The sequence below is a fragment of the Carassius gibelio genome, chromosome A21, assembly GCF_023724105.1.
Source record: "Carassius gibelio isolate Cgi1373 ecotype wild population from Czech Republic chromosome A21, carGib1.2-hapl.c, whole genome shotgun sequence".
Taxonomy (NCBI): Eukaryota; Metazoa; Chordata; class Actinopteri; order Cypriniformes; family Cyprinidae; genus Carassius; species Carassius gibelio.
This window is the reverse complement of record NC_068391.1, coordinates 641,993-656,211: the sequence shown is the minus strand read 5'-3', so window position 1 is coordinate 656,211 and position 14,219 is coordinate 641,993. Positions and strand designations below refer to the sequence as shown.

The following is a 14,219-nucleotide window of genomic DNA, read 5'->3' as shown; positions in this document are numbered from 1 at the left end:
TGTGTTCACTCCGGGTGTTCTCCGGGCGTGTTCACTCCGTGTGTTCTCATGTTCTCCGAGCGTGTGTTCTCCTGGTGTGTGTTCTCTCCGTTTAATCAGTACAGCCCAAAATGTGTTGTTGTGAGTGATTCATTATTATTATGATGGCATTTCTGAAAACGTGAGTACTGATCGCTCAGAAAGCCCAAATTGTGCAATTTCAGTGAAATGGAGACTCTTAAGATCACAGGACGCCACAGCCGTATGCTGAAATTTATTCACATTATAAATCAGTGTACTGTCATATTGGATGTGTTGGTGTATGCTAGTGAACATAGATGTCTTGTGTGTCAGTGCTTTGGGAGCTTGGTGTCTCACTTGTACTCATGGAGGCTTCAGCGCTAATCAAGCACACCTGAGCCGCTAACCCTAGATGTGAGTGCTTCAGTATCACGGACCATAAATCCACTTATTCCTTTGTCTGATTTACTTTGCAGAGAATCAAAGATGATGAGCTGTCCAGTCTTATCCAGAGGATGCTGGGTAATTATGAAGATGGATATGACGGACTTGAGGAACTTTGTCCTGCGCTTCCTTATGACCGTTCCTCACACTTCCCTCACGTGGACGAGCAGTCGGTACACAAGGATCACTCCAGAGCCGCTCCAGACTGTGTGTCCGTCTCCGGCCCTCCTTCGGCTGAGAGCTGGGACAGTTTACCGGCCCTGTGTCCCCCGCTGGAGCCGCTGTCCCCTCTACAGTCCAGTGACTCTGACGGCGGTCCGTCTCCAGAGTTCAGCGGCTCGAGCCGCAGGCCGGACGCGCCTCCGCTGACTCACACGCTCCCACTGAATTTGAACAGAAAACTGTCAAACGCCAAGAAACCCACAGCATATGTGAGGCCGACGGTCGGTCAGGATCAGGTGACCAGCGATTCACCCGAACTGAAGGCCTCACCGGAGTCTTATGAGCACTTACTGGACCTGAAGGATAGCAGCAAAACAAACCTTCCCGCTCTGCAGTCTGCTGATGTGAGTGTTTATCTGCAGATATTAAAGTGAGAGTGAAACTAAGCCTGTGTGTTTTATCATCCAAATGTTAAACAAGGCCACATCTCTCTCTGCCCATCTGCAGAGTGTGTGTGGTGTGTGTGTGGAGGACATTCTGCAGGTCAGTTGAGTTTGGGACAGTCTCGATTGATAGGAAAGCCACAGGAGCTCAATGTCTCTCTCATACACAGGAAATGACCTTGTGGCCTCCACTTCTGACCACCATTTGCACGCCAACCACAGCAGAGCCTCCTAAGTTCTCCTCCACTAATGAGGTTAGATCCAAATAAATGGTTTAGTTGGTCACTGAATAAAAAAACACTAGCATGTGAACTCATTCTTGAGCTCATTCTTTTTTGGGCATTCATTCTTGTAACTGCTTTGACAGGAGACATGTGGATTCCAGATTCTCAGTAAGTGTGTGTGTGTTTGTGTGTGTGTGTGTGTTTTGTGGAAGTCTGTTTATGTGCCTTTAATTTGTTGTGTTATTCTTCACTAGAAGCTAATGAATCATCAGACAAGTTCAAGTTCAGCTGGAATCTCAGTGAGTATCAGATCAGATCTTTGTCTCTAGTCTACATGAAGCTGTTTACATGCTCTATCTCTGTGTGTGTGTGTGTGTGTGTGTGTGTATAGAGGCGTTTCCAGCAGCTCCTGTGATACTGGCAGCCTTTTTGAAACAGGCAGTGAAAAGAGCAGCATCCCAGATGAACCAGCAGATCCTGAGTCATTACACAGACAGGTACACTCTCTCTCTCTCACACACACACACATACACACACACACACAGACACACACACACACACACACACACACACAAACTATGTATACAACGTATTGTCTTGATGAGAAAGAACATGCATCCTCCTCCTCAATTTTTCACCATCCTAACGTGTGTGTGTGTGTTTAGCCACAGAAAGAGAGTGACTGGCAGTTAGGACGATGGTTAGAAAGAAGGGATCACCAGCAGAACCCTAGGAGCCCATGTGATGTCATTAGGCCAAACTCCTCTGAAAGGACTTATTCACAGAGTTACCATAGTGACCCGACTGATGGCGGCAAAGCGTCTGATCAGATTGTGGGGAGCAAAAACAGGTGTGGGGATCCACTGAGATCTCTCAGCGTGCTGAAAATACATCCACACACACAGCAAAACACAAGAGAAAGAAAACGGCTCATCACACAGAGCAGAAGAGAAGGACAACAGACAACAAAATCAGCAAACACACACGTCAGCCGCTGCTGGTGAAGATAGAGCTGAACCAGAATCCCTCAGGAGCCCAAACCAGCTCCAGCTTCCTCTGAGAGCAACACCTCTTCAGGACGCAAGAGAACGGTGAGCACAGCTAAACCAACCTGCACCTACATCACCTCCACCCGACCTGACCGACCCTCCACTCGACCTGACCGACCCTCCACTCGACCTGACCGACCCTCCACCCGACCTGACCGACCCTCCACCCGACCTGACCGACCCTCCACCCGACCTGACCGACCCTCCACTCGACCTGACCGACGCTCCACTTGACTTGACCTGACCCTCCACTCGACTTGACCTGACCGACCCCTCCACCCGACCTGACCGACCCTCCACCCGACCTGACCGACCCTCCACCCGACCTGACCGATCCTCCACTCGACTTGACCTGACCGACCCTCCACTCGACCTGACCGACCCTCCGACCCTGTGTGTGTTTGTGTTTGCAGGTGGAGAGGGATGAAAAGTCTTCAAAGAAGAAACAGAAACTGGACAAAGAGGGAAAACATTCTTCCTTCTCTCAGCAAAGCCTCCACCAATCAGAGTAAGTCACAGAAACACACAGCCAATCAGAGCTGACATACATAATATCCATGTCTCCAAAATGCATTTAACACAGGGTCTCTCAAGACATTTTCCCATCTAAACTGAAACATTAAATATAAATGTTGTTAATGATGATGATGATGATGATGATGATGGGATGTCTTTGCTTATATGTCACACTAGGATGATTGTTTTGAAAACTACAGGTGTATCAACATGATCCACGAGTAAGAAACTAACATTTGCAAAGTGTTTGTGAATCTTTCCTTACCAAATATTCCGGGTCATTTACTGTGAGTCATTAATGTGATGTAAGCGTCCTGCTGCTTTTCTGATGCTCTCTGTCTGATAGAAGCTGATCTAAACGTTCTTCACGTGTTTCCATCAGAGACACAACGAGGAAGAAGAAGAGTGTGAAACACAGCTCAGATCTTCTTCAGGAGTCACACAAAGACTCGGGACGCCAGCAGAAGAAAGCAGACACTCATGGGAAGGTACTGCAGACATCCTCATTTCTGAGTGCTTGTGGGGTTTCTGCTCTGATATAAAGAACTGTTTTATTACACAGAAGAGCAGGAAGGATGTCGCGGTGAAGGTGTGTCCTCGAGCGCTGCTGCCGGCCGATCGCAGGTGTGTGTCGCTCACAGACTCAGTTGCACACCACTTCTCTGCAGCTCCACACCAATCACACGTCTAGAGCCACGGCATTCAGCACCAGCACCAAAGCAAAACACAGAAGCAGGCTAATTAAAAAATGTGACCATACTTTCATTTAATCCAAACTGTGTACATATTTAATTTTAAATGGCTTTTGAAGTTTAAAGCCGAGAATAACAACTAAGTTAGCTATAAAAGAAAAAGAGCAGTGAGTAAAGCAGTGGTAATGTTTGTGAATAGAGTATTAGTAATGAAAGTGTGGTTAGCAGCAACCACGCTGCCGATGCTAACGGACCTGCGAGATCATAATAAAACTAGTGATAACGAGGCGCTCTGATTGTTTTTGTTGTAGGATACGATAGAGGATATATTCACACGTTACAGAAACAGAAATGATGGTGTATAACATTTATTTTTAAGGTAAAAATTGTCGATAAAAAGAACATATTGACTGAGCTTAAACACAGTACAAACGGCAACAACAAACAATTGTAATTTTTAATGACACAATGAAAACCAATTGTACATTCTCTTACACACACATTTTAGATTCACAATTTATCTAAAAGTCTCTGGTGTGTAAAAATAGTAAATATCATCATGTCCTTTTTTTTACCCCAATAAAAGTTAAAGAAGCATTAAATAGTTAATAAACAAACTTAATTCTAATGCTCATTATACTAGCGTATGCTATCATACAGCGATGTGATACGAGTGATGAATGTCTGCCTAAATGTAAACCATGAGTGTCTCCATCTCTCGCTATGCACATAGTGTTTCTGTGATTGACCTCTGACCTCTGGTTCCCAGGAAACTCTCAGTGGAAGATCATTTGAAGGAAGCCAAAAAGCTGAAGCACAAAGCAGATGCTACGGTGTTTATCAAGCCTTCCGTTGACTCTGATGTGGTCAGTGCAGTGTCTGTGGCTGATCTGACCGTGTTTCTCTGGTCCTCAGCTGGATAAGATGGATAAAGCGCTCCGATATCTGGAAGCTGCACTGTCATTCGTGGAGAGTGGCGTCGCCATGGAGACAGAGCCACAGACGCCCAAATCTGCGTACACCATGTTCTCTGAGACGCTGGACCTGATCAGGTGTGAAATCTCTCCAGGTGTTCAGTGTGTGGCTAGTGCTGCTGACCACTGGCTCATGATGATGTGTGTTCAGGTTTATTCTCAAGCTGAAGAACTACACGGATCCGTCAGCTGCTGTCCACGAGAGAGACTTCTGCGTCCTGTGGTGAGAACTGACCCAGAGATCGTCAGTCTGTCCACGTGTGACGTGTGTGTGTGTGTGTGTGTGTGTCCACAGCATGCGATGCCAGGCTCTGCTGCAGATGGCCATGTTCCGCTACAGACGAGATTTGGCGCTCAAACACTCGCAGACGCTCACAGATCATTTCAAAGTGTGTGATCGGCAGCATGGTGCAGTTTATTCTCACAATGATTTAGACTGTTTGACATCAGCCTCATAGTCTTCTGTTTATTTTCAGAGCTTGTCGTGGTCTGCGTCTCCCTCTGTGTCCAAGTGAGCGTCCTCATCTCATCTCATGGCTCCTCACTGATTCAGATTGATGCACTTCTGCTCTTCACAGGAGTGCGGTCTCGTCTCTGGTCGATCCTCAGAACATCCAGCAGGTGGCGGTGGCGTACGTCAGCATCACCGAACTCTTTCTGAGCGCTCTCGAGGCGTGGGAGCAGGCGGACGATATCGCTCTCAGAGGCAGCGGTGAGTCGGGGTCAGAGGTCACAGGAAGCTGAGCTGGATTTTAGAAACATGCTCGTCCTTCATCTGTAAAAAAGAAATGCTGTTCATAATAGGTTCAGGGTATTGCCATCAGTCAATTAAAAGAAGAAAATCATGTGGTTTATATTTAATATCTCTTAATGTCTTCTGGTCAAATCGATGAGTTTAGAGCTTTGTGTTAGGATCATCTGGCGCCGATACAGGACGGCTGCCTCCGTGACGAGCTCCGCATATGTTTTTGTGTTTTTGTTAGTTTGTCCTGTCTTTAGTTATATTCCTGCCATCAGTTTCACCAGGGAAGAACTGCTGAACATTCGGCAGAACACACCACAGGATATTTTACCGGATTTCAATTATTCAGACGTTTTACTGAACGTTGTTATCGGAGGAGCGGCGGCGCTGATCAAGCGCTTCAGGACGCGCAGACGGGGGAAGCGAGCGGGAGCGCTCGTCAGACTCAGGAAGCGCGGATTTCGAACGCCGTTGCCTAGCATCCATCTGGCAAATCTCCGCTCTCTACCCAACAAAACGGACGAACTCCTTCTGCTTTCTCGGACAAATAAGGATTTCACACACTCTGCTGCTCTGTGTTTCACGGAAACCTGGCTGAATGACACCATACCGGACAGCTCCATCTGCCGGGCTTTCATCTGTTTAGAGCGGATCGTGACACAGAATCAACGGGGAAATCGCGCGGCGGCGGGACATGCTTTTACATCAATGAACGGTGGTGTACAGATGTAACTGTGTTAAAGAAGACGTGCTGTCCTGATCTCGAAACACTCTTCATTAACTGCAAGCCGTTCTATTCGCCGCGGGAGTTTCACTCGTTCATTCTGGTCAGTGTTTACATCCATCCTCAAGCGCATGTGAGCTCAGCTTTACAGAAACTCGCTGATCAGATCACAGAGACAGAACAACAACACCCGGACTCTGTTTTAATCATTCTCGGGGACTTTAATAAAGCCAATCTGTCCCGTGAACTGCCAAAATACAGACAGCATGTTACTTGTCCCACAAGAGACAGTAATATATTGGATCACTGTTACACCACAATAAAGGATGCATTTCACTCTGTTCCACGAGCAGCTTTGGGACGTTCTGATCACCTTCTGGTTCATCTAATACCGTCCTACAGGCAGAAACTAAAATCAGCTAAACCTGTATCAAGGACTGTAAAAAGATGGACTAATGAAGCAGAGCAGGATTTACAATCTTGTTTTGACCTCACTGATTGGAGTGTTTTTGAAGCTGCTGCCACTGATCTGGATGAACTCACAGAGACCGTAACATCATATATCAGTTTCTATGAGGATATGTGTATTCCTACAAAGACTCAACTAATTTACAATAATGACAAACCGTGGTTCACTGCAAAACTCAGACAGCTCCGTCAGGCCAAAGAAGATGCTTACGTGAAGGGGGACATCACTTGAACCTCTCCCTGCTCTATTTCCGGATACATCGTGGTAAGAAATCATGCCTCCCAAACAATCTAAGACTGCACCTTCTGAGGATGATTCAGTCGTTACAATGAGTGTACTTTCTCAATTAATGGATCAACAGAGAGAATTTTACAGAGAGATGCTTCATCAACAACAAGACAACTTCAAGAGCTTTGTTCAGTTGGTAGTAGATGGAACAAACAAAAGATTGGATGGAGTGATCAGAGATGTTCAAGATATAAAAACTAGTTTGGAATTCACACAACATAAAGTGGATGGATTGATGACTGGTTATAAGGATGTTGAAATAAAAATAAAGCAGTTTGAAAAGGATATTGTCAAGTCAAAGGAGGAACTAGACGGATTCTTTGTCAAACTGGATTATGTGGAAAATCAGATGAAGAGGACAAACATCATTGTGGATGGGATCTCTGATGAAAAAGATGAAAGCTGGATGAAATCAGAGGTGAAAGTTCGTGATATCCTTTCAAGTAAATTGGGGCTAGATGACTCCGAAATGGAAATCGAGCGAGCTCACAGGATCGGACAGTATCAAGAAGGGGGTAAGCCCAGAAAAGTTGTTGTTAAACTTCTACGTTTGAAAGATAAACAGACTATCATGTCATCAGCCAAGAGGTTAAAAGGCACAAACATTTTTATAAATGAAGACTTTTCTGAGGCTCTTCAGTTGAGAAGGAGGGAACTCCTTCCAAAATTAAGAGCTGCCCGGGACAGAGGTGAAAGAGCCTTCCTGAAATATGACAAGTTAGTCATCTTGTCCAGAACTGGAAATACTCAAACATAATTGCAATGCATTTTTAGAATGATTGTGTAATTATTATCTTACATTTTTGTTTGCTGTTTTGTTAGGAAGCAAGACAAGTTTATGGCATCTCTTTTAACAAAATTGTCAAAGAAAGGATTAATTATTGCACATTTAAATATATGTAGCCTCAAGAACAAAATTCATGAGGTGATGAGAATATGCACTGAAGATAATATTCAAGTTTTAGCATTGTCAGAAACACATTTAGATATGGCTATGAGTAATTCTGAGCTTATGATTAATGGTTTTAAATTGTATAGGAAAGACCGGGATAAATATGGTGGTGGAGTAGCCTTTTATATTAGAGAACATTTTGGTGTGTTGTTAAGGGAAGACTTAATGAACAGTTATATTGAAGACATATGGGTAGAGATTTCTGTTCCACACTGTAAACCAATTTTAGCTGGTTGTTGTTATCGGCCTCCTAGTGCTAATGTGCAGTATTTGGATAGAATATGTGAAAGTATGAACAGGGTCACAGATGAAAATAAGGCCATATTTTTATTGGGTGATTTTAATATTGATTGGATGGCTAAAAACTGCTCATTAACAAAAAAGTTAAAATCTATGGCTGATACTTGTAATCTCACACAAATGATTATCCAACCAACAAGAATTGTTATGAAGGCAAACAAGGTTAGTACTTCTAGCTGTATTGACCTTATATTTACCAATGTCCAGGAATTGTGTTCAAAGGCAGTATCAGTGGCAGTTGGCTGTAGTGATCACAATTTGATCGCATTAACTAAAAAGACAAAAATTCCCAAATCAGGAGCCAGGATTTTATTATCTAGGTCATATAAAAGATTCAATCAAGATCTGTTTATTAATGAAGTTCAGAGTGTGCAGTGGACTGAAGTGTGTCAAGAAAAAGATGTTAATAAAGCCTTAAATATTTTTATGGATATAATAAATAAGATAATTGATAAATACGCCCCACTTAGAAAAAGATCAGTAAAAACTAAAAATGCTCCTTGGCTCGATGATGAGCTGAAGTGCTTAATGCTGCAAAGAGACAAGGCAAAGGAGGTAGTACAGAAATTAGGAAGTGACTACAATAAAAAATTCTATTGTAAGTTAAGAAATAGGGTTTCTAAATTAAATCATATTAAAAAAAGGGAATATTATAAGCAAAAAATTAGGTCTGCAGCTGGTGATTCCAAGAAAATATGGAAAACACTGAATGAAATAATGTGTAGGAAGACAAATAATTATCAAGGGTGTGTGGAAAATGAAGGTCAGTTTATTACTAAACCATTAGAGATAGCTAATTATTTTAACACCTTTTTTAATGATAAGGTGAACAATTTAAGATCTAGCATGTATGGCAATGATGTTCAATCAGCCTGTAGTCCTATTTCTAAAATAATGAAAAATAAATTATGCAGTTTTAATTTTAGGTCTGTTGATCAAACTACTGTAGAAGAGATGTTGCTTTCAATTCCAGATGATAAACCTTGTGGAGCTGATCAGTTAGATGGAAAATTGCTAAAAATGGTAGCTAGACAGCTTTCTCAACCGATCTGTCATATTTATAATAGGTGTTTGATTGGTGGCAAATATCCAAATCTTTGGAAAGAATCTAAAATTATTCCATTACTTAAAAAGGGAAAAACAGACTTTTTAGGTTCTAATTGCAGACCAATTAGCATACTTCCAATTTTGAGTAAGCTTTTAGAGAAGATTACCTTCAAGCAAATTTTACAATATTTTAGTACAAATGGATTACTTGCCAATGCTCAACATGCCTATCGACCAGGACACTCCACAAGTACTGCTCTTATACATATGACAGATGAATGGTTAGCATGTCTAGATAATAAGAAACTGGTTGGTGCTGTTTTAATTGATTTTACAGCAGCCTTTGATGTCATTGACCATGATATTCTTATGGCTAAACTAAAATGTTATGGTTTTTCATTGACAGCCCTTAATTGGATGGGAAGCTATCTTTCTAATAGAAAACAGAGAGTGTTTTATAATGGATCTTTTTCAGATGCTAAAAATACTTATTGTGGTGTTCCACAAGGAAGTTGCTTAGGTCCTTTATTGTTTTCTATTTTTATAAATGATTTACCATATGTTGTTAATAATGCTAATATAGTTATGTATGCAGATGACTATACAATGTTTTCTGCAGCACATTCTTCAGCTGAACTAAAGAAAAATTTGAGTGATGAGCTTTTAACAATTTCTAAATGGGTTCAAATTAACAAATTAATTTTAAATATAGAAAAAACTAAATGCATAACTTTTAGCCAAAAATACAATATTTCTAGGGCTGCAGATTTGAATTTATTTATTGATGGGACGCCAGTGGAACAAGTAACAGATGTTACTTTGTTGGGCGTGATACTTGACAATACATTGTCCTGGTCCAAACATATAGATCATATAGTAAGCAGCATGGGTAAAGGTATAGCAGTAGCCAGGAAATGTTCTGCATTTATTTCGTCTTTGGTTTTAAAAGATGTGGTGCAGTCAATAGTTTTATCGCATCTTGAGTACTGCCCTATAATATGGTCAAGTGCATCAGAAAAGCACTTAAAAAAACTTCAGATTGTTCAGAATAGAGCAGCTAGGTTGGTGCTCCATTATCAATTTCAGGCCAGTGTTGCTGATATGCATAGAAAATTATCATGGCTTTTAGTGAAGGACAAATTACATTTACGAGTGTTGGTATATTTTTATAAGGTAATCAAGTATCATACACCATGTTTTTTCTTTGAAAAGCTTGTATATGTTGGTTTTAGACACGATCATAAAACACGTCAAGTGAGTAAGTCTCAACTGTTTTTACCATGTCCACAATCAAATTTGCTGAAAAAGACTGTATTTTATCGTGGCTCTGCTGCTTGGAATGTTGTTCCTATAAATATACGTAAAAGTAATTCAACACATGTGTTTAAAAGAAATTGTGTAAACATGTTGTTAAAGGTATAGACGTACTTCTGCTTGTGCTGCTACTATTAATATGTATGGGTATAGTTTTGTGATGTGACTGGATTAGCAATTGTATTTTTGTTATTATTTTATTTGTTTGAATGATTTTTTTGTATTGTGCAACTCTGTGGACCCCAGGAAGATTAGCAACCACTTTGTGGAAGCTAATGGGGATCCAAATTAACAATAAACAATAAACAATGTCTTGTATAAACAGGCTAAATACACATTGGAAAAGGAGATCAAAGTGGCAAAGAGGAATTATTCTGGAAAAATAAGGACTCAGTTCACTTCCAACGACTCCGCATCAGTGTGGAAAAGTCTAAAGAAGATCACAAGACACCACCCCCCAGCACTGTAGAGAATCAACGACTGGCAGACGATCTGAACGAGTTTTACTGCAGGTTTGAAAGAACACCCATCACCTGCCCTGAACGCCTCCCCACAAAACCATTCACACCCTTCACAACTCCTGCAACCAGCCCTGAATGCCTCTCCAAACTACCGTTCACACCATTAACAGCTCCTGCAACCCATCCTGAACACCTCTCCAATCAAGCACTCTCACCATTCTCACCTCCTGCATCCCCCCTCTCCCCCACACCTGCAATTCAGATCAGCGAGGATGCGGTGCGCCAGGTCTTCCGGAAGCAGAAAAGGAAAAAAGCACCAGGCCCAGATTGTGTTACACCAGCCTGTCTGAAATCCTGTGCTGACCAGCTGGCCCCCATCTTCACACAGATCTTCAACAGATCGCTGGAGCTGTGCGAAGTCCCTTCATGCCTCAAACGTTCCACCATCATCCCCATCCCTAAGAAACCCAAAATTACAGGACTAAATGACTACAGGCCTGTGGCTCTAACGTCTGTAGTCATGAAGTCATTTGAAAAACTGGTGCTGTCCCACCTGAAGGACATCACTGGGCCCTTGCTGGATCCTCTTCAGTTTGCCTACAGAGCAAACAGGTCTGTGGACGATGCAGTAAACATTGGACTGCATTATGTTTTGCAACACCTAGACAGACCGGGGACTTATGTGAGGATCCTGTTTGTGGACTTCAGCTCGGCCTTCAACACGATCATCCCAAACCTCCTCCTGCCCAAACTAAATCAGCTCTCCGTGCCCACCTCAGTCTGTCAGTGGATCAACAGCTTCCTGACAGACAGGCAGCAGCTAGTGAGGCTGGGAAAATACACATCCAGCACCCGTACAATCAGCACCGGAGCTCCCCAGGGCTGCGTTCTCTCCCCACTGCTCTTCTCCCTGTACACTAATGATTGCACATCTAAGGACCCCTCTGTCAAGCTCCTGAAGTTTGCAGACGACACCACACTCATCGGCCTCATTCAGGACGGTGACGAGTCTGCTTACAGACAGGAGGTAAAAGAGCTGGCTGTCTGGTGCAGTCTCAACAACCTGGAGCTTAACACGCTCAAAACAGTGGAGATGATCGTGGACTTCAGGAGAAACCCCCCTGCACTCCCCCCACTCACCATCATGAACAGCACTGTGACTGCAGTGGAGTCATTCAGGTTCCTGGGAACCACCATCTCTCAGGACCTGAAGTGGGACATTCACATTGACTCCATTGTGAAAAAGGCCCAGCAGAGGTTGTACTTTCTCCGCCAGCTGAGGAAGTTTAACCTGCCACAGGAGCTGCTGAAACAGTTCTACTCCACCATCATTGAATCCATCCTCTGCACTTCAGTAACTGTCTGGTTCAGCTCAGCTTCTAAATCTGACCTCAGAAGACTACAGAGAGTAGTCCGGACTGCTGAGCGAATCATCGGTTCAACCCTCCTTTCTATTCAAGAACTGTACTTATCCAGAGTGAGAAAAAGGGCTGTCAAAATCACTCTGGACCCCTCACATCCAGCACACTCCCTCTTTGAACTGTGTCCATCTGGTCGACGCTACAGAGCACTGAGCACTAGAACGACCAGACACAGGACCAGTTTCTTCCCTCAGGCAATCCATCTTATGAACAGCTTATAATAACGGCGGACACACTACACTTTATATTTATATACACACACACTTTATTTATCTAACACACATACTTAGTATACACTTAAATTTTGCACACAATATATATGTACATACATAACTTCATTTTGTAATATACTTGCCTACAATTGTCATTTGTATATTGTTATTCACTCTCTACTTATTTGTATTTTTTATTCTTTTATTATGTGTTTTATGTTCTGTCGCTGTCATTCTGTTGTACTGCGGAGCTTCTGTCACGAAAACAAATTCCTCGTATGTGTACATACCTGGCAATAAAGCTCATTCTGATTCTGATTCTGATTCTGATCTACATGCAGAGACAATTTAAACCGTCAAACAGATGAGATTTGATCTGTGTTTCAGTGCTGCCATTAAAATGACACGCATTCAGTGAGATTCTCTAGACATGATACACATATGTGACCCTAAATCATCTCTCCGTTGATGTGTGGTTTGTTCGGAGGACAATATTTGTCTGAGATACAACTATTAGAAAATCTGGAATCTGAGGGAGCAAAACAATCTAAATATTGAGAAAATCATCTTTAAACTTGTTCACATGAAGTTCTTAGCAATGCATATTACTAATCACAAATAAAGTTTTGATATATTTACGGTAGGGATTTTCCAAAATATCTTCATGAACATGATCTTTACTTAATATCCTAATGATTTTTGGCATAAAAGAGAAATTGATAATTTTGACCCATACAGTGTATTGTTGTGTATTTCTACAAATATACGTCTGTGACACTGATGCTGCTGTGCTGCAGGACACTGATTTGATTTTAAACATTTAACATCTTTTAGCTATCAGTTCAGTTTTCCCCTTTTTTCAAGTTTATTTTCATTATCATGACAAATAATTATTGAAATGATTAATTTTCTAAAAAAGAAAAAAGACCCTTTGTCTATGTGGAGCTGGTTTGTGCAGAGCAGACATTAGGAATTGGGAAACACAACATATGCTGAGTAGATAACGGTAGTTGCTTTTTTATGTGTTTAATGGCAAATATTAATTGCAGATTTCTCCCAGCCCATGTATGTAGACCTTTTATATGAATTAAAAAAAGGGAATGATTTGAGCTGGACACCTGTGTGGATTGTTCCCGGTTTTTCCTGTTTAATGAACGCAGTGGTGTGTGTGTGTGTGTGTGTGTTGCAGGTTTGCTGCGAGAGCTGGATTCAGCCGTCGGTGCTCCGAGTCTGACGTCCTCCACCAGCGCTTTAGTGCGATACACACGACACGGCCTGCACTGGATCAGACACGACACACAGAACCTGCTTCTTCTAGATAGCGACGTCTCATTGGTCAAATCCTTTGGCACTTTTTAAATAGAGCACCAAGTATTTCCTGTCCATCAGTATTTCCTTTCTTTCTTCATCTTGGGTCAAGAGCAGCTGATGTGGATTGACTCCCAAATTAGGATTTTTTTTTTACTTTCTGTGAACTTTGGAAGATTAAAATACTGTAAAAATGGAATATCAATATGAAACTATTTGCATTTATTTTAAATCCCACCTGGTTTTCTACAACCTAACTAAACTCCTAAAGGGCAAAAGTCTGATTTGATTGTTGATTATCAAATCTTCATTGAAAGTGGTTTTTGTGCCTTATTGTTTTGGGTGACTGAGTTCAGTTGACATTAATACTGAGACCTGAAGATCTGTTTCCTCAGGATGCACTTGGATATGAATTGAATTAAATTTTTATTATTCTTTATGGTTTGTTTTTGGTACCTTGCAGGAGTACAGCTTATT

General features: G+C 42.0%; 1 protein-coding gene across 1 annotated transcript; it reads left to right on the top strand.

Moving 5' to 3' along the window:
• Positions 1 to 515: 515 nt before the first annotated feature.
• Positions 516 to 14,181, top strand: LOC127942239 (AF4/FMR2 family member 1). Its single transcript, XM_052537930.1, has 14 exons — positions 516 to 1,010; positions 1,114 to 1,149; positions 1,220 to 1,303; positions 1,417 to 1,441; positions 1,528 to 1,640; positions 2,305 to 2,364; positions 2,736 to 2,830; positions 3,221 to 3,326; positions 3,401 to 3,462; positions 4,300 to 4,363; positions 4,446 to 4,582; positions 4,656 to 4,727; positions 5,083 to 5,216; positions 13,624 to 14,181. The coding sequence occupies exons 1-14, from the start codon at positions 516 to 518 to the stop codon at positions 13,791 to 13,793; spliced, it is 1,653 nt and encodes a 550-aa protein (XP_052393890.1). The 3' UTR covers positions 13,794 to 14,181.
• The last annotated feature ends 38 nt before the right edge of the window (positions 14,182 to 14,219 follow it).

Excerpts from the sequence above, each read along its gene's own strand:
- LOC127942239 (XM_052537930.1), top strand. The coding sequence starts at position 516 with ATGCTGGGTAATTATGAAGATGGATATGACGGACTTGAGGAACTTTGT. Across the intron at positions 1,641-2,304 it reads CATGCTCTATCTCTGTGTGT|GAGCCCAAACCAGCTCCAGC; the intron begins GTGTGTGTGTGT and ends AGAATCCCTCAG. Across the intron at positions 3,463-4,299 it reads CTGCTGCCGGCCGATCGCAG|GAAACTCTCAGTGGAAGATC; the intron begins GTGTGTGTCGCT and ends TCTGGTTCCCAG.